The 21,448-nt window shown below is 36.5% G+C and overlaps 1 protein-coding gene across 1 annotated transcript; it reads left to right on the top strand.

The window, feature by feature from the left end:
• Positions 1–4,868: 4,868 nt before the first annotated feature.
• On the top strand, positions 4,869–21,365 carry LOC129265630 (kinetochore-associated protein NSL1 homolog). Its single transcript, XM_054903603.2, has 6 exons — positions 4,869–4,874; positions 6,768–6,852; positions 9,830–9,987; positions 12,731–12,791; positions 13,640–13,701; positions 19,539–21,365. The coding sequence occupies exons 1-6, from the start codon at positions 4,869–4,871 to the stop codon at positions 19,812–19,814; spliced, it is 648 nt and encodes a 215-aa protein (XP_054759578.2). The 3' UTR covers positions 19,815–21,365.
• The last annotated feature ends 83 nt before the right edge of the window (positions 21,366–21,448 follow it).

Below are 21,448 nucleotides of genomic sequence, written 5' to 3'. Positions count from 1 at the left end.
AAATAATGATGCCTATATTTTGGTGTTAATAGATGCTCTAAGGTCTTCTTTGAAATGCAATTTAAAAAAATAAATTTTATTCATGCTTGAGCGAACACGGGATGTTCTTGTTGGGGGTTCAAATAGAGGCTTGCGCCAGAATTGCAGAATATGTGTAATGAAATGATCAGACTTCTTGCTAATCAGGAGATTCCTCTTGACCTTTTCATTATCTGTGCCACAATTTTCGAATTATGCTGTCAAATTTCATTTACAAAGTTATTTATTTAATTGAATTATTTTGTTTTTTCATTTAAACTTCTCTTACCTTTTAATTTTCATTCATAAGTAACTGAGAAAAGAAGATTTTTTTTGTCAACCCAAGCAAGAAGATTTGAATTATTAATTAGGAAAACTTGTGATTATTCAAATCGTTTTATTATGTGAAACAAATTATGTTATGTACCTTTAAAAGACATGAATCTATTTTTCAATGGGTCATTAATTCCTTGACCAAGTTTAATTGCTTGACAGGAAACACAGGAAGGGATTCATGTATTTCAATGACTATGGTGTATTGAATCAATTTTGAAGGAGCTAGATAGGGCAGATCGGGTAAAATGTATTAAAAATTTGTGAGCGAGCGAAGTGAGCACGCAAATATTTCCACTTTTTGTCTCGCCTGCATAGCAGAGCGAGACTATAGGCGCCGCTTTTCCGACGGCGGCGGCGGCGTCAACATCAAATCCTAACCTAAGGTTAAGTTTTTGAAATGACATCATAACTTAGAAAGTATATGGACCTAGTTCATGAAACTTGGACATAAGGTTAATCAAGTATTAGTGAACATCCTGCTCGAGTTTCAGGTCACGTGACCAAGGTCAAAGGTCATTTAGGGTCAATGAACTTTGGTCAAGTTGGGGGTATTTGTTGAATTACTATCATAACTTTGACAATTTATGGATCTAGTTCATGAAACTTGGACATAAGGTTAATCAAGTATTAGTGAACATCCTGCCTGAGTTTCAGGTCACATGACCAAGGTCAAAGGTAATTTAGGGTCAATGAACTTTGGCCAAGTTGGGGGTATTTGTTGAATTACCATCATAACTTTGAAAATTTATGGATCTAGTTCATGAAACTTGTACATTAGTTTAATCAAGTACCACTGAATATCCTGTGCGAGTTTCAGGTCACATGACCATGGTCAATGGTCATTTAAGGTCAATGAACTTTGGGGGTATTTGTTAAATTACCATCCTAACTCTGAATATTTACGGATCTAGTTCATAAAACTTGGACATAAGAAAGAGTAATCAAGTATCACTGAACATCCTGTACGAGTTTCAGGTCACAAAACCAAGGTCAAAGGTCAGTTAAGGTCAATAAACTTAGGCCATGTTGGGGTAATTGTTGAATTGCCATCATAACTTTGAAAGTTTATAGATAGAGTGAATGAAATGTGGACATGGGTGTAGTTGACAAGTCTGAAGTCACCGTTCAAATGTCATTTATGGTCAATGAACGTGGTATTATGTCGTTACATGAATGGTGTATTTGTGAATGATTATTTTATAGTAGTTTTCAAAGTTAGCACTGCTACTATATTAAATCACGTAATGCAGGCGAGACTGCCAGAGGCGTTCCACTTGTTTAATTACAATATCAAATTTTGTGATAGATTTTGACATGATATTCAGAAAATAATATCATGTTTTACTTTCTATCTTTCCTTTTATTTCCTGTCCACTTTTTTTCTTGGTCATGATTTTTTTTAATTGAGGGGGGGGGGGGAGCAACCCGAGCGCCCGCTCATCTATGTGGCTTTGTTCAAAAGGCACCATAACCTTTGTAGCACATAATGAAAGGATTTGAATAAAAACTCCATGCTCTCCCATAATTCGGTTGAAAAAAAATAATTTTAGCTTGAAGAAGGAATATTCAAAGCTAACAGAGAGCATATTAAAAAGAAATAACAGATGAATTTTGACCGCATGATTTGAAAATTATGGCAAAGATAATGAAAAGGTTAAGAGGAAGTCTGCTAATTAGCAAAAAGTCCGATCATCATATTTGATACTCATATTCTGCAATTCTGGCGCAAGCCTCTTTTTGAACCCCCAACAAAAACGTCCCGTGTTCGCTCAAGCATGAACAAAACTAGATTTTTTTAATAGCATTTGAAAGACAAGACCTTAGAGCACCTATTAACACCAAAATATAGACATAATAATTTGAAACTAAAATTTTATAGACTTTTTAAATCTGTCCTGTTTTTTTTATACGCACTGTAGTAACAACGAGGTACACACAACATACACAAAACCATATTTCATATTTTGGTCCCCCCCGGCTCTCTCCCCTCCTCACGCATTAAGCCTGAATCTCCCCACTTTGTACTTGCATCAGTCAGCCACTCACGTGATCATATGACACATGCACACACAGCATATCCACATTCAGCATTGCTGGAGTCATCAAGGTACATGTACAGTGCAACATGCAAATGAGTGTTGGCAGCCAAAAACATAATCTCATGAATAAATAAGCATGAATATGCTCCCCCATTTCTCTGTAAAAGATCATGATATGGCAACAAAAATTTAAAAGATTGTAGAAAAATGACCTCAACTACTTGATTGTAGAGCTAAACTCCACTGAATATATATATTTACATGTATATACTTCATTTTATATGAAATAATTACATGCTAATTTTTGCCATACGTATTCTTCATGGCATTTCTAACAATCTTTTTTTAAAAACAACTGATATCAAAGACGTTTTCTTATATATTTTTTCGCTTTTGAAAATTAAATCACATATTTCAGCATTTTGGGGGCTGACATGTACTACTAAATGTTGCGTAATTTTAAAACCAAATACCCGAGCACCATAATTTTGGACTCAAAAGTTGTGCAAGACTTGAGGGAAAATATTCTTGGAATGACGTGGAGCAATTTTCAAACATGAAATGTTTATCGCAAAAATTTTGAGGCATCACAAGTATGCGGCAGAATGCGTTTTAAAACTTTTTCATCGCATTTCTAATGCAAAGACCTTTCATTTGATGTATCATTCGCCAATATTTATTATTATTTTAATTTTTTGGGTAATATAGCTAATTAGTGTGCCAAATATCTCATATTCATAAAAATTTGAAAGAAGTACCGGTATATGATTTTCTTGGAAAAAACCTTGGGCAGTCATTTTCAGATTGAAAAGGTACGATAATAAAGTAATACGCTAGTGGCGGACTGTATACCATACCAGACTGGAAGAAGAAGAAAAAAAAATGGTAGATCTCTACCCCATGTCTGCGCAGTGCGCACCCATTCACTTTGCACACGATTCTGTTATTTTGAGGCCGTCACATGAAATGCCCATAATTCATTATTTTCCCACCATTTTGAGTTGGATTTTTTAATGAATATCTGTCCATGTGTTGCATGTGTAAAGTTTGTGCTCGTTGTGTATCTTCTTTTATTAGAATCGCGCAGATACGCGTGTGCGCAGACTTGGGGGAACTTGCCATAACACTTAAGAGATAGGCAACTTAGAGCCTATCTTACCTCAGGCGATGGTTCGTATAGGCTCCACTGCACTTCACTACAGCTACCCTCCGCTCCACCTAGGCTATGATCCTATCCGAACCCTCGGGGGACAAATACTCGCTCTCAAAAACCAGTGACAAAATGTGGCACTTTATATTCAGATATTTAAAGGTCAAGTACACCCCAGAAAAATGTTGATTTTAATAAATGTAGAAAAATTAAACTAGCATAACGCTGAAAATTTCATTAAAATCGGATGTAAAACAAAAAAGGTTTAAAAATTCACTTATTTTTCACAAAACAATGATATGCACAACTCATTGACATGCTAATGAGACAGCCAATGATGTCCGTCACTCACAATTTCTTTTGCTTTTTATTGTTTGAATTATACAATATTTCATTTTTTACTGATTTGACAATAGTGACCAACTTGACTGAATCATATAGTTAAGCAATGCTACACCGTAGTTCCACATGTTCATGGAGGAATCAATCGTTTCACTTGACAATGAGGAGAAAATGAGAATATTTCATGTACCGGTAATAGAATACAAAAGATATAGTGAGTGGATGATGTGATCAGTCCTCATTTGAATACCGACCAGGATGTGTGTAGAACTGTTTTGTGAAATTAAGTAAAACTTTAAAATGTCATAACTTCCTTATTTTACATCCGATTTTGATGAAGTTTTCAGTGTTTTGCTTGTTGGATTTTTCTCTTTTTATTCAAATCAACTTTTTGTTGGGGTGGACTTGTCCTTTTAGGTAACAAAGGCAACATATTACCAAAACATACATTCAGCTTAATACTCTACAGTGACTAAACTTTCTATCGAACACAGACTCACTCCTTGCCCTTTCTTGTAAACGTCTCAAAATCGGTGATTTGAAGCCGGTTCGCAGTACCCACACATATTAATTCACTGCCGAATCCAAAATGCAAAAGCGAATTGTGCACGACCTGTGTGCAGTTCATTTGCGTTTTGGATTCGGCAGTGAATTCATTTGTGTGGGGTACTAGATTCTAAATTCATGTGCAATTCCTATGATTGTGTGATTAAATGTATGCAATAAATTAAAAAACATACTTTTTAGATCATTTTTGCTGACGATAACACTTTTTGGAAAACATTCAAAGCGATGACTAATTGAACAAAAAATAGAAAAAAGCCAGCAGTGCGAGCCAATGTTCGTTTGTCAACAAACGTTCCATCAAAGTCTTTACAATAAAAAGATTGGACACTAGCTTTGCCGACTTCGCGTAACGCTTTGCATCGATTTACGTGTAAAATAGTTTTAGTGCCTTGTCTTTCACTTGTAGAGTCTTAGATATGAAGGTAAATTGCTCGCCCTCTTTATACAAAAAATTCAGAAAAGGCAAGAAAGCTCTATATTTTGTCAACGAGAAGAAAAATCAGTAGCGATGCCACACTGGCCGCAGAACACTAGGCTTGCGCATCAGACAACACAAGAATTCCCAATTGAGGCCTCTCTATTTGCTTTTATTTTAGGACTAAAACACAGTATATAATACATTTAATTGAAATAATACAGAAGAAAACTTACAATTCTCGTTATTTCAATGCTAATTCGTCGAACCATGGTCATTTTCAGTAAAAAAAAAAGGTTTTCCACGACGTACATTGGGCATATCATCACGCTGCAGAGCGTGTTTAGGTAAAATTAAAACAAGGCTTTTACTTCTAGGTTTGCAGGGTCAACAAAAATCAAGCATTGCGAGGGACGTAGATTGTGATATAGGCTACAAGATGGCTTCGAACGAAGCTAAGATATATTAAACTGAAAAAAGGAGTAATTTTAGGCTAAATTTGAGGTTTCTTTGAGGGCTTACAGCTTGAAACTGACCCCCTCAGAACATATTAAGAACCATGTTTTTGAGTCAACGCTGTGATTAGTAGTCCTGTACTTAAGTTGTTTATTTGTGTATACATGTAAGTCTGTGGGGGAGTGTCTAGAATTATGGAGCGTTGTGGCCCAGTGGATTAGATTCAAGAATTTGAAGGTTGTGGGTTCGAATCCCAGCCATGTGTGATTCAATAGATGCATAATCTGGTGCACTCAACCAAGGTGAGGTTAATTGGTACCAATAGGAAATAATTCCTCAAAAAGCTGTAAGCACTGGAATTGGTAGACAAGCTAAGCTGGGATAATACAGGGGTGCCTTGAGCACCTATAAATAAGGTGGATATGTGTGCTATAAAATGTATGCCCAATATTATTATGACTTGTGTTATTATTATTATTATTATTGAACTTCATTAATTATGTAGATTTATTCAAAACCTAAAAATGCAAGCTCTTTTTTCTTTTGTTAAATCCTTATTTGATCCAAAAATTCATAGAAATTACTGGTCCAGAAAACTACTTGACGAAGCCAGGAAAGATTTGCATAGCCCCTACAATACTACAATAATTGTGAATCAGTATGAAAATTGTACGACCATTCCAAGGAGACCGTATGATATGTAGGATATGGAAATCATCCTACAATGACCCTATATACCATACTGAACCAAAAAAAGAGTGATCCAACAAGGGTTTTTGTTCTATTAACAGGCAATGAGAAATGGAAGACAGGTTCTAAACCCCTTGACATTACAGAAACTAAGAAAATGGTAATGGGTGTGATGATTTTCTTTTCCATGTTGAATTGTACATGCGTATGTATGTATAACGTAAACGTATACATTACACTTTGATAAACATCTCTGCTATTTACCGTAAGCATATAAAGCATGAAGAATAGCTGTTCACTCAATATCAATGGTAAATTTGTATTTAAAAAAAAATTGAAAATTCCCGGCAGCTGAAAATCCTGAAACTTCCCATGGAAATTTTCCAAATTTCTAGAAATTTTCCAGCCCTTTGCAACCCTAGGTATACAGTTCTATACACTTTTTTGTTCAGTATTTACAAGACAAATAATTTTGATGTATCACTCGACACAGTTAGGGTTTTCTTTACCCCATTTAGACCCCTAACATGGTCAAGATGACCATTAGAAATTTGTCACCAAGTTGAAAGTTGTTCCTTGTGATCTCACCAATCACATAAAAAGTGAAAAACCAGACTTGGCCAGTTTGTCGAAGTAGATGACATATGGTGCCTGACTATGAATCATCAGTACCAAATGGCTGTGTGAATAGTTTAATTATATGTTGAGGATGTTGTAGTCTTTTGTTTAATTTGTTTTTTTTTTTCTTATTCAGATTTATGAAAACACAGTCCATGACAACATTACTGTAGACGGTCAAACATGGAGTCAGTCATTGGAAGATGGGAATACAACCAAAGGTAAATTCATTTCACTTAGTTTTCTTATTAGTAGATGGATTAAGATGGATTTTCATGTGTAGCAAATCAACTGACAAACAGGAAAACAATGGCAGTAGGAATCAAGGAATGAACAGAAGTCATGAAAGTGGCTCCTCCATGCAAAAAAAAATTCTGTAAATGTAGAAGATATTGAATGGGAGTAGTAAACTTTGTAGAAGGCAAAATCAGATGAAATATTTGTGAAATTCTATGTTTGTTGCACTTTACTAATTCATACATTTGTGTTATACATGTAGATGATTTTTCAGTTTTATTAGCACCAATGATTTGGCAGCAAAATATTCCTACCATATACATCATGTTTTGGGATTGGATATAGTTGGTAAGATAATAAGAGTAAGGAATTCTGGCTGGTAGTAGGGGGTAAGGATTGTACACGTATCCCAGTTCCCATTACTGTTTGTCAGGCAGAACTGTCTGTTGGTTATGTCCCTGTAAATTTGGCCAAATGCATGCTTGAGCTGCAGCTGACAAACCTTTTGTTGACAATGAAAATTTGAAACCATTTCTCAAGATATCTGTGACAGGGTTGCCAGATCGTCGCTAGTCTTTACGGCCAAACTCAACAGATTTTGCGGCCAAATTCGGCTAAACAATTTTTTTTCACGGCCAAATTTTATCTACATTAGGAAATAATTAGACATACCCCTATACTCAATTAATGATGCTATGTGCTTCCCTAATAGAGCCTGCATACTTTAAAAAAAAGTTAGATCTCATGTAAACCGTGCGGAACGGGTGCTGAAGCGGAGAATAGTTCGCAAAGTTACCTACCGTACATTGGTGACTATCGACTCGAGGAAAACGGCCGATGAAAGCACCATGCATTTCGATCTAGTTCATATCAGCTATATTCGAGGAGCATTTAAAAGATTGAGCTTTTTTGTTTTGTTTTGTTTTGCCAATAATCATATGCCAAGCTTCATGGGGGATTTTCAAACTCACGACAAAAAGAGAGAGAGAGAGAAAATTATAGTTGAGGAAGTATTGAGAAAGAAGAAAACAGAAAAAAATAGAAAACGTAATATGTAAAGGTTGGGCTGCTTTTGATTACTTTTGATCACATTATATAGCCAAACACTGTTTATTTTGCAATTACATCTTTATATGGTCATGACTAACCAAACATGTACAGCCTTCAGATAAGCTGGATCCGCCCCTGTTGGAGCTGTGATTTTCCTCATTTCTTTCTCTGTCATCGATCTCCATCCTACTTGCATACTAGTAGGCATATTTTTATCACATATTTTTAGTAAAAGCCCTGATTTTAAATTGTGAGACACACCTACTCGATTTTAAATCCTAGTAGATATCCTATAAAAAAAAAGAAGAGAGAAAAAAATACGTAGAAAAGAAAAAGAAAAAAGAAAGGAAAAAGAACTAAATATTTGAATTTTACTTTATTCAATTACTTTTTTTTTAAAGAAAACAAACGTTAATAATATAATATATATGATGGCGAAAATATGATGATGGTGACTGGTTGACAAATAAATATAAGAATCCCCTCCCCCACACGTTACGCAACTAATCGCGCGTTTTGAGAATGCATGCTGTATATCCATGAAGCTATTAATAGCTTCATGGTATATCTATGCCGCGCCGTACCGTAGCGTTAGCTAGATCAGGGCTAATCCATGCAAAGTACACGCCGTGGCACATGCGTGCGTAAACCTGACTGCATTTGTATATATAGACCATAGAGATGTATACTAATAACGCTACATCTCTATGACATAGACCTATTTAAAGTGATTTTCTGATCAATTTTTCTATCTGATTATGAAAAAGGCCAGAAATGAAAACTCACGGCCAAGATTTCTGTTTTACGGCCAGAATACGGCCAAATTTCTTTGGCCGTGAAATTTTTTTTTTTCACGGCCAAGCTACTTTTTTTACGGCCAGATTTCGGGAATCTGGCCGGAAAAAAGGCCAGTTGGCAACCCTGATCTGTGACTAAATAGTGCAGTTCAAAAGGGGTGTACAGTATCCTGATATTAAATTCTTTCTTTGAGGCCAAACTTATTTGGTCTACTATCAATTTGGTCTGATTATTTGTGGTCCAACCATTATTATTTGGTCTAACTGTCAGTCTAATGGCTAATGCCCATATGGTCTAATTTCCACTATGTATAAGTACTATTTTGCACTTTGACAAATGAAAATTTGTTTAAAAAAACAATTTTTAATCATAAAGACTGAATGCTAGACCAAGTGGATATTACAGTAGTTGGAATAGGTATAGCCTAACTAGAAACTAGGCAAAATGGTGAATGGGCTGAATTGCAATTAGACTAAATGGTTAGTAGACAAACTGGTTATTGGCAAACAAGGATTAGACCATGTGTGATGAGAACAAGAAGAAAAGTTGGACAAAGTGGAACTACCTATTCACCTGAGAAAAAACTGAAGTCTGTATTAATCAGATAACAAAAGATGCCCACAGTTCCTTTTATATAATACATTTTTGTGAAAATGCTGCAGGTTTCATAAAAATAAGATTTTCTCCAAATTCATTTACACAATGTCTAATGCAGTTAAGTTGACAATACTGCTTCTGCTACCCAAAATGCCTTTATTTTCCCTTCATCTCTCAAAAGACTGGAATTGTTTTAATGTTATATGAGCACCCCTGGGATACAGGTAAGTATGGCTGCACGATATGACAATGAACAGCCAATATATCACATTGTGAACAATAGACATTTGAATGTGTTTCTGTCTGTCAGACAATTGATCTGCCTAAGCTAAAGGTACAAAAAAACTCACTGGGGTCATAAAAATGTCATCCACAACCTTCCCCCCATCTCCATTCTGTTTTTAGCCTTAGCTGAAAATGTAGTGTATCAACATTACTTGACAATGTTTGTGGTTTTTACAGCTGGCAATGATCTAAACTGTGCAGCACTAATGTTCCAAATCTTCATTCTTGCAGATTACGAAGCAGTAGATTTGGAACTAAAGAAAGAAGTTTCAACAAGAACCCTTGAGTTAGATGAATTAATGGTGAAGACAACAGCTAAGAGAAGGACACACCCTGCCAAGGTTTCTCATGAGGTCACTAAGCGTATGAAGCATTTAAGATATGCTGTGGTAAGGAGAAGCTTTAGGGGTGTTTTGGGGTCATTTAATGGTGAGAATTCTTTACTCAAGTATGATAAACAGATATCAGATTGATCAAGATTAGAGGGTTAAAGAGTAACATACACATACATGGTCAAGCGCAACCTTGTGGTCTTGTGTGCCTTTCACAGTAGAAGCCCTCTGATGTAAAATGGGGAAAGATTAAATTATTGTCCAATAAACAATTTCCCTATGAGGGCTGAATGATGTCGACATTGAAGCTTCAATGAATATGTCACATTAAGATGCAGTATTGAATGTAAATGGCTTTATGCTTATAGATTCTGAGCAAGTTTTAACATATATTTTGTTCATATATGTATTTTTACATGCAAGTTTATGCTATGATAGTTGCATGTGATATATGCATGTCACATAAAGATATGACACTGGATTCACCTTGGTGGTGTAGGGTTAGGGCAGTCTATGGACTACTGTTATTTGGTTAACATTGCCTAATGCCAGGCAGCTCATCCAGGTGCATCCAGTGTCTAAAGAAATTTGCGTTATTGCATCAGTTATTTTTGTCCTTGTAATTGAAGTGATTGTTTAATATCGTTGATTTGTTTTATATTGTAGGTTGGATATCTGCCAAATAAAATAGTAATAAATGTAAAAGGTGACATTGGCCCGTATTCTGAAATCTGATTTAGTTTTATTTGTTAAAATAATGGTTTAACTATGGATAGCAAATTGTGGCACTAATTTCTAACAGGAGTGGTGAAATTAACATTAGGTGAAATTCATCAGTACATTTGGTACTTACTTCATTCATTATTGTCTGGGAATCATAACTGAAATACTTATCTTCACAAATCACAATTGAAATATGAGGAAAGAATATAAGGCAGTAAAAAATAAGAAATTTATGTGAACAAAATGTTGACATTTTTGGCATTCCATAATTTGAGTACAGAGTTATACCATGGTCTTGTTAATCTGGACATCAGATTTTGGACCATTGGTAGACCTACAAATATTGTATATCACAGTATATGTCTCAGACTTGGAGCCTGCCTTGAATTGCTATTAAAGTTAAACACAGGTCTATTCCTCCAATCCAACTCACTGAGGGTGCAAGGGAAAGAGTCATTATAATGTCACCCCTAACTAATGTTTTATCCCACATCTCCATTTTTTTTATTTTTTTTATTATTTAAAGGGCAAGTTCACCCTGTCAAAAACTTTATAGTAAAAATAGTAGAAAAAATAAAAAAATATTCCCAAAGTTTTGAGAAAAATAAAAAGTTATTAGAATTTGAATTATTTGATTTGTGACATCATATGCAAGCAGCTTTCCTACTTATCATGTGGAAAAAATCAATGAAATGTCGTTTTCTCAGAAAATTGAAAATGGTTTTTACTGTACTTTAAGTATATCAATAGACAAATCATTTTACACCCATTCCTAAAAAGAAAACTAAAACAAGTCATCACAAACCATAAAGAAATGAAATATATGCATTTTTATATTGCATACAGGGTACATGATACAGCTTCTTGTATAATGATGTCACAATTCCAAAATTTAAATTCTAATGACTTTCTTATTCTTAATGGATTTTCCTCAAGCCTTCAACAATATTATTACCTATACAAGGCATTTTAGCAGATGAATAAATATATTTCACTCGCTACTTTCAATCCGAGACCACAACGAGGTAAACATTTGCCATGTTGCCCTCGCCGGGCTTTGCCCATAGGAATCCTGTACAAAAATAAAGGGCAATATTGGCCATATTTCTGCTAGTGTAGGAGCCGATTTTGATCGCTACTTTCAGTATTTGGGAAATCTAGCTGGAACCAGTTTATGAACCAACGCATTGTAGATAATGCACGGCGCGGCCAGTGCATACACAAAACCAGGCCCGAGATTTACGCCATGCATGATGCGCGACTGCAAGGTAACAATTTACGTCACAATTGCTTAGCAAGGATTACTTTGCTAAGTTTGTGAATAACCTGAAATCAGAAGGAGTGATAAGCAAACAGGCATATAAATTGTTTCAAATGATAGTTTGAAATACACATAGGGTGAATATCAAGTCTGCTGTTGGCATTGGTGTTTCTGTTGGAATTTGGATTGCTTCCCCCAGCTCCAAAATCTATTCTAAGTTTGTAAAACTGATCCAGATCACATTATTGACATCTCAAAAACTAGTGGGTGACTTTTCGAGACCATCTTCATTTTATGTTTGGTGTTATACTAATGTGAAACTTGACCTAACACCAACATCAATAGGTCAACACTGAACTTTAAATCACCCATTGTACAGCCTTTCGTAATAATGATATGGTGATATGGTGATGGTAGCTCGAGCTAAAGCCGGGGTAATAATATCAGCGCTTTGTATCCTCAGGCAAAAGGCACTTTATAAATCCAGCTATTATTATTATAATATTGACTGGCTCTTCTTTCGGGAAACATAAAATATGTTGCCCTTAAAAGAAGCATATTGCCCTCGTCTAAAGACTCGGGCCAATATGATTCTGTTGCAGGCAACATATTTGATGTTCCCCTCAAGGCCAGTCAATATATTTTTATTTTTTCTGATTTTTTTACAAAGAACTTTTCTTCAAGGTGAACTCCCCTTTTAAGTCTTGTCCCAAAAAGAGCAGTATGTGAACATTCCACATCATTTTTTTACAGCTGATTTTGATGATTTAGAATCCATTGGCTCATTCAATTAATAACCAGTCTTTATCTTTCCAGGAAAAATACAAACCAGTGATACAGCCAGTACAGATAAAAGATAAAGAGCTGCCTAAGCAAGGTAATTCTCCAATATTATATGATTTATTTTATTTTATTTGTCTTCTTTACCCAGGGTAGCCTGTTCAGTGGTTTAGACACTGTTGTCAACCAGGGCCCTGCACAATACATATATCCAAAAACAATCAAAAGAACACATTTTATACAACACATTATAAAGTCGACATTGTTACACTGCAATATGAAGAGAGAAAAATAATTTGAGTTCTTGGAAAAAGGAAGCAGTATTGAAAATTGACAGGAAAACAAGGAAAAACATGATGTTACAATTATTACAGATTAATATTCATATGTGGCAGTAAGATTTGGAAATTCATTCAATTCAATTAAAAATAAAGTATTGATAAGCACATATTGATTCATGATAGAGCAATTTCTGTTCAAGTACTTCATGATTGAATATTGTTCTGAGAGATGCATTCATTGGTAAATGATTATCAGTCTCTTTTTAATGATCAGTAACAGCCATTTCAGTATACTTTTCAGATTTCTATTTGAAATATAATTTTGTTATTTCAAAGTGGTATTGTAGGATAAACAAACAAATCTAAATGTCTCAAATTGTAATAACTATGGGAAAATTTTGTAAGATAGAGAAAACCAGTGCTTGAAAACAATATCTTAATCAAATGATTATTTCTTGTTATGGCATTTTTTAATATGTTGGTGGGATTATAAGCTTGAAATCTCAAGCGTGTCATTCAAGAGTTTATTGGTTTTCAGGTTTTTCAGTAGATAAGTTATCCATATATAATATAGATATTTCTCCCTCATGGATTATTTGAAAAATTATATGCGTACAATATTTGATTATGTTAACTAATTTGTGCTGATTTTTTGTTCACACAGTTCTTGATGAGGAATCCAAGCGACTTCAGGAAGCAGGATGTGACATATCTGCTATATCACGGGTGAGATAGATGATTACCTCTTGGGTTAAATCCTATCTTGGTTTCATTTCAACTTCATGTACAACCAGGGAGGCATTGCAGAAATAGCAGAATGTGTGCAATTAAACACTACTCCTAAAATCAATTACATCTTGGTTTTCAACCATTCATAAGAGATTTTAATTAACCAAATTCCCTCAACAACAGACCCCAATTCTAATAAATATTTTAAATTTCATTTTAATACCCTTAATGACTTAAAGGAAAATGAAACCTTTGGAACAAGTTGGCTTGTGTCAAAACAGAAAAATCAAAGAATAAGAACAAAGAAAGTTTGAGAAAAATCGGACAAATAATTAATGAGAAAGTTATGAGCATTTGAATATTGCAATCAATAATGCTATAGAGACCCTCCATTGGCAATGCGACAAGGATGTGTGATGTCACATGTGAACAACTTTCCCTTTGATCGACTAAATCTTCTAGCGAACAGTAATCAATGCCATTATTATCTACACTTCCAAACCACTTTGCAATAGGTTCTTCCATACTTCAATTAATCTGGTGACGAGAGGCTTGTAACGCAACTTTAAGCTATTGATAATGCTGTTGACTTGTATGCTTGATTCCATATGATCATTGTAATTCGTCTTAAAAATCATTCTTATGTTGGAGCTCTAATTTGTTGTCATGAGGCCCTGAACGTCACTTATCTTGTGATTGATATTAATAGAAAAACAATTTGAGAAATCACAAGGAATAGGGCTCATACCATAAAATAGGAGGATTAAACGAGAATTTACCGGTTGAAGTTTGATCCTTATTTTATGAGTAATTGGAGGTTAGAGAATACATGATAGCCCGCCCCTTACGTTCAATCTTCAAAGCGACTGTGACTACTGGTGAGAACGAAAATAAAATGAGGCTTACGAGAACAGACCTAAAAGATCCTGAGTAAGGGAGGGAGAGGAGGGCACGTATTCTCTAACCTCCAATTACTCATAAAATAAGGATCAAACTTCAAACGGTAAGTTCTCGTTTAATCCTCCTATTTTATTTCATAATTCTCGGAACGAGAATACACGAGATTTCAAAGCCCAGTAGTCACATGCGTCATGCTTCCAGGAAATTAACTAACCTGCAAATTGCAGAACTTATTTCCCTTGGTGTAACACTGCTTGCGTGTAGGAACCATTTTAATCCTCCACTGGTTTGTTATAAAAAGCCTGAAAAGTTTTTTCATTTGCCCAACCTACATGTTTGAGAATGTCGTCCATGGAAAAATGCATTCTCCTGGCGAGAGAAGTGGATGCTGCCCTCGTAGAATGGGCTTTGTACTGGTCCGTATTCACACCAGCTGACGTCATTACCATCTTAATCCACCTCGAAATCGTTTGTGAGGTTGCCTTCTTGTGTGGTCTCTGATATGAGATAAAGAGTTGTCTTTTAGAGTTCCTTATATTTTTTGTAGCGTTTATATACTGCTCAGTGCAGTGAACAGGGCAAACCTTTTCATCCTGTGGAAAAGCTGCTATGTTCACAACTAATCCAATTTTACCAGGTTTGCTCTGCTTCAGAAGATTGTCAACATGGAAAACCACAGAATCTGCCTTTAAGCACATCTTGTCCATGTTCAGGTGGCTTAGTGTCTGCACCCTTTGCGCCGAGGTAATTGCAAGCAAAATACTCAGTTTTTTAGTTAAGTCACATAATGAGAGTTTGTCATTCGGTGCCTGCTGTCGGAGATAATTTAGTACCACACTAATATCCCAAACGTTTGCATAGCGTGGCATTGGAGTTCTTAGCTGAAAAACACCCTTCATGTACTTGCTTATGAGAGGATGTGATCCCACAGTATAACTGCTATCTGCTAAAACCATGACTGATGCCAGAGCACTTCTCGCTGTGTTGATAGCACTATACCCTGCATTTTGTCGATAGAATAAGTCACTGAAAAATTCTAAGATATCCCTAGCTCTGGCGTGCATCCATGGAAGATTATGTTCTTGGCATAATTTTTTCCACTTGTTTATGTAAATGTTGTACTGCTTCTTTGTTGATTCTCTCCAAGATGCACCAATGATGTATGTAGTTTGCTTAGTTAATCCTTGTAGGTCACAGTGTGCCCTCCAACCCTGCAACAAAGGAGATCAAGATTAATAAGAGGGTGGGATCTGCCAGACACTGGCTGAGTGAGCAGCACATTACTCCATGGTAAAAACAAAGGCTCTTCTAGCATCATTTCTTCCAGGGAAGGGAACCAAGCCTGTGTAGGCCAATTTGGTACTACTAGTAACCCTTGTGCACCATCTACTTTAATCTTCTGTAGACATTTAGCAATAAGGTTGAAGGGAGGGAAAGCATAGAAATCAAGTTTCCCCCAGTCCAATGTAAATGCGTCAACTGCCCATGCATTTGGGTCAGGTTTCCACGAGACATATTTAGGTAATTGAGCATTGAGTCTCGTTGCAAATAAATCTACCTCTGGTGGGCCATATTTATTAAGTATTTCCTTAAAAGCCATCTCATGAAGAGCCCATTCAATGTTGTCATTGAATGTGCGGGACATACGGTCAGCTTCAACATTTTGAGTACCCGGCAAGTAGGCAGCTGTAATCCAAATGTTTCGGTCTCTACACCAATTCCATATTTGTTTGGCCATTTCATTGCATGAATTTGATTAAATACCCCCCTTCTTGTTGAGGTAAGAAGCTGCAGTCATGTTGTCTAGCCTGATCAAAACATGTGCATTTCTCAAATGGGAGCAATAAGCTTTCAGACCAAACCCTGCTGCTAATGTCTCTAGAAAGATGATTTCATTCTTTTTAGCCCTAACCAATTCATGGGCATTCCATCTACCCCCTGTTTGGGAGGTGAGGTCTGTAGCACCCCATCCTTCTCCACTAGCATCTGTACGTAGTTCCATTGTAAATTTCCCATGATGCATTTTGCATAATGTTGATGTAGCATTTGTGGCCCACCATTCCAGATCCTTCTTAGCTTCTGTCGAGAGTGACATGACTCTATCAAAATGCCCTTTATTACATCTTAAGGCTGCTATTTTATCTTTCTCGAGTGCCCTGTAATAGAGGGGGCCATATTGTGAAGCTGGGAATGCAGCTACTATTTTCCCAATTAACTTAGCAACTTCTCGTATAGTTGGACTCTTTTTCTCATACAACCTAATGCATGCCTCCTCTAAGTCTTTACCTTTGTTGTCAGGCAATGTGACTGTCATTGTAATCGTACTGAGTTGAAACCCCAAAAACTCCACTACTGGAGTGGGCTCGAGAACAGACTTTGAGGGGTGAATTATAAATCCAAGAGAACTTAATAGTGTCGTTGTGGCCAACACAGACTTGTTTGTTGCTTCTTCATTCTTCCCAATAATTAGGGTGTCATCCAAATACCCGACAACTTTGTGCTTGGACTGTCTAAGAGAGGCAAACACTGGTTTAAGGAGCTTGGTAAAAAGTCGGGGGGCAGAGTTAAGTCCATTTGGTAAACCTTTGTACTGCCAAAGTTGACCTTGCCAAATAAATCTAAGATACTTTCTAGAGTCTGTATGGATGGGAACTGTATAGTAAGCATCACGGAGGTCGACTGAAGCTAAGAAGTCTCCCCGAGAAATGAGAGAGATTGCAGTGGTGAGGTTGTCCATCTTAAAATGGTGATAGGCTACATATTCATTTAGCCCAGATAAATCCAAAATCAAGCGTACTCCTCCATTTTTCTTAGGCCTTGTAAAGACATTTGAAATGAATTCCCCAGTTACATGGGAGCAGCGTTCAATTACATTTTTTCTTCTAAGTTTGCTAATTCTTCATTAATTATTGCCATCTGCATGTTATCCCTCTTGTAGATATGTATGGGTTTTTCCTGTCTCGGGGGAAACTTGTCTGGGTCAAACTCCAATTTATAGCCCTGAATGGCTTGGAGCAGGAAAGGGTCTGAGGTAATTTGACGCCAATTATTGACAAAAAGCTTCAGTCGACCTCCAACAGCACATAATTCAGGGGGATTCCCCTTACAAGCACTTACCTCTTGAGTGCTTGGCTCTGATGTGGGGACTTCCACAACTATTTCTTGTGTTGTGCTCTGTCCTTGTGTGCTGTTGGTGTGTAAGTGTGGGAAGCTTGCTGAGCTTGCTTGAATTTCCCTTTCTTGTAGTTCTGATGTTGGCCTAAAAAAGGCCGATCTGAGTTCCCTGATGCGGGGTGTGAATTGCTCTGATCTCTGCTAGTGTACCACCCTGCTTGTTTCATCATGCTTTTCGCATACTCAGTTTCCCTGCGATAAGGGTGGTAAGAATGTGCCTTATCTTGTCTGGAATGGCCTTTCACAACCCCAGCCGTAGCCTTTCGTTGGTCTTGGAGGTCTTTGACCTGGCGTCCAAGGTCTTCACCGAATAAGTGCTTTGTGACAGGTTGAGTAGGACGACAGAGAGGATGATACAAGGGGTTAAGGTCTGGTTTGATCATATTCTTTTGAACCAAGTTCATGCCATAATTAGCATTACACAGTAAGGCTAAAGCATCGTGCTGTTCCTCTGTCATTGAAACTGGATCAAGAGTATGCGCAAAGGCACATAAGCCCTTAGTCAGGGACCGTTGAATGTGCTGAAGTCTAAGGTCTTTATTTCTAGTAGCGGAGCGCAAATTCTCCCAGATGATGGTGTTCACTTTTGGGGTGTCAAGAATTTCACAGTTTGCGGGTGAGAGATATTTTTCAGCCGCTTTCTCAATGGATTTTTCTTCCAGCTTGTTACTCATCATATAAGATATTGATCGAGCGATGTCTTTATTCTAAGGTGTGCCTATGGCACTAGGCGCAGCAAATTTTGCTGCTATTACGGGGATTGTTGAAGGGACAGGATTAATTTCTCCTTTGTCAACCATAGAGGCAGTTGTTGAGGGAGCCCTGCCTGAGCTGGCCAAGTTAATGTTTGGAGACCTATGTCTATGACAAAGGTCCTCTTCATCTGCGTCAAAAAGAATGTCACTATTTGGGGTAAGAGAACCACTCCCATCGCCCTCACCAGGCAAGCCGTGGGCAAACCCAACTAGCGGGGGTTCCAAACTAACGTTAGCATTATAAACAGCCTGGTCAGAAGCATGAGCTTGTACAGGGCCCGCTGGAGGGAGCTTCTCCATCAGGACTGATAACATGCTTTCAAGCCTGTCCATTCTAGAATCTACGCTAGAAGTGCTGGGGTTTCCCCCCCCCCCCTTTTGAGCTCGGCTTTGCCTTACTCAAACTAGTTTTACTTTTAGATCTACTCTCACCGATCGGCTTAGCCTTGGTCATAGTACTAGATTTCTCTTTAGAAGGTGTTTTTTGTGGCAACTTACTTGTATCATGATCGCTCGGCTTTGCCTTGCGACTTGTAATCACCTTGTCGTGAGTGGACTTACTCGGCGGAGGTGTCGGGGACTTCTCCCCGGAGCTGCCGGTAGCCTGTTGCCCGCTGTAACTACGCTGACACCTGGAGTGAGTCGAGTCGTGGTAAAAGACTCCATTTCGAAAAATACGAAGTGAAATTTGTCCAGAAAGGATACAATCTCGTTCACAAGCAACTGATCTTTACTAATGAACTAATTTTGATACGTTGATCTGCCGGATGGCGAAGATTTTTGTGAAAATACGCGGAAAAAACAAAGTTCATAGCGTGACGAACGTATTGGACGTAAGCGTAGCGGGCGGGCTCTCATGTATTCTCGTTCCGAGAATTATGAAATAAAATATAATTTTACATGGAATCCTTGATATTAATTGGTTATTGAGAATCATTACCATGGTCATTTTATTTAGTAATAATTTTCCATCATAAAATATTTTCAATTTTCTGTTTTTCTCAGGATCTGCCATTGTTGGAGGATAAGGCATCTCGATTGATTGAAGCAAGACAGCTGAGGTCATCAATGAAGAGTAACCGAATCTATAAGGTCATCTCACAACCTCTGACGGATGAAAGCAAGATGGCTGCCTCCTTAACACCTCTACAGCACAGACTAGCCAATGAGACACCGTCCCCAATAAAGCCAACACCCAGACACAGTTTACGAGCCCTCAAGGTCCAAAGCCATCCAATTAATAACAATTTCAAAGTTGAAGATTCTGACAAACCAACCTGAAATAACTTCTCTGAATGTGAACTTCATGTAATACAGGGAATCCCATTCAAGAAGGGCCATGAGAAATTTGTTTTTTGCCTGGTTTTTGATATATCAGGTGTTTTAGATCATAGGATATAAAGAACTAGGGTGGTATTCTGAGGTGATTTCATCTCTAGAAATATCTTATTTTACTTTTAGAATTAAATTGGTATTCTGAGATCACATTTTATCTCTGAGATTTTTTAACTTAGATAAATTTTGATCTTGCGTATTTAAGGATGATACGCAGCAGAACAGTGCCTGCATAGACATGCATTGTGTATCTAATCAAAGCTACGCAGGTTATGTGCTTGCACCCATGTTACTTTGAAGAAACAATAAAATCACCTTAAAATATGGTGGGGGCTATATTATCTCTGCGACATCCATTTCATCAATATTTCTATGCTAATTAGCCCCAGATGTTGAAATGAAAATGAAGAAAAATAATATTATTTAGAGTAATACCGTTACATTCGTGTAGAAAGAGGAATCATTTCATGATACTTTTCTCGACTAATATTGTCTTCGAAATGTTGCTTGTAATGATGTGATATTCACATTTTTAAAAATGAGTATTGTCATTATTTTTAAAGAAATCTCTGTAAAGGCGCTAGCATGTAGTGCAAACGCATATGAATTTAATAAACTGATGCAATCTCGCTCCTTTGCCACACCTGAGGAATGGATTCTCATTAAATAGGTGTGTCTTACAGAGATAATGTTATGTTGTTTGATTGCTGCACATTTACTTTCAACCAGTCATGTAATAAAGGCACAAGAGGAGATGAAGAAAATAGTTCAAAATATTTATTGAGTATAAACCCAATCTGTAAACTCAGAAGTTCAGAAATTAGCCTTTTTAGAATTTTAGGGGAAACTCCCTTCTTGACCCCTTCGTGGAGATCTGCCTCTTGAGCCGCCTAGGGCTCAGTCCCCCCCCCCTTTTTTTTACTCCCGGACATTTCTTAATGTTCCCAGGTATGGCTTTGTTACTAAAAAGCCCATTAACCTTGAAGTGTGAGAAATTATTTGATTTGTACAATTTTTTTTTTGATGAGTTTTTGTAAAATATTCAACATTATCATCATTAATTATAAATTTATCGTGACTATTTTTAATTGCAAAGTAGATTTATTTTGTAGTCAAAATATGTATATTTGATTCTCTGTGATGCTTTTTCCTTTTTTTTTTGCATAAAATTTGATGTCCATATATGAACAACCTTTTGAAAATATTTTCTTTTTTTTTTATCGCAATTTAAGCAGTATATGCATGATAGGGGTTTACTCAACAATGTTCTAACAAACATTCAACATGAAAGTAATGTATATTGAGCATAGGGTTGAATGAACACTAATATCATGAGTAGAAGGAATTGGATTTCAGCCTTTTTTTCTCTCTAGCAAAAACCATTTTCAGATTTTTAATTTCACTAAAAATTATTGGAGGTTACTATGAAATAATTTTGTTTTTTTATCAAACTTCTAGCCCTTTGTAGGAGTCGATTTATTTTTTGAAATGATTAAACACATATACTCAAATGAAATGCTCTATTAAAATAAAGTGATATACATGTACTCTCAAAACACACATTTTGGTACTGTTCTATT

The sequence above is a fragment of the Lytechinus pictus genome, chromosome 7, assembly GCF_037042905.1.
Source record: "Lytechinus pictus isolate F3 Inbred chromosome 7, Lp3.0, whole genome shotgun sequence".
Classification (NCBI taxonomy): Eukaryota; Metazoa; Echinodermata; class Echinoidea; order Temnopleuroida; family Toxopneustidae; genus Lytechinus; species Lytechinus pictus.
The sequence above is the reverse complement of the archived record's forward strand: the minus strand, read 5'-3'. Positions and strand labels throughout refer to the sequence as shown.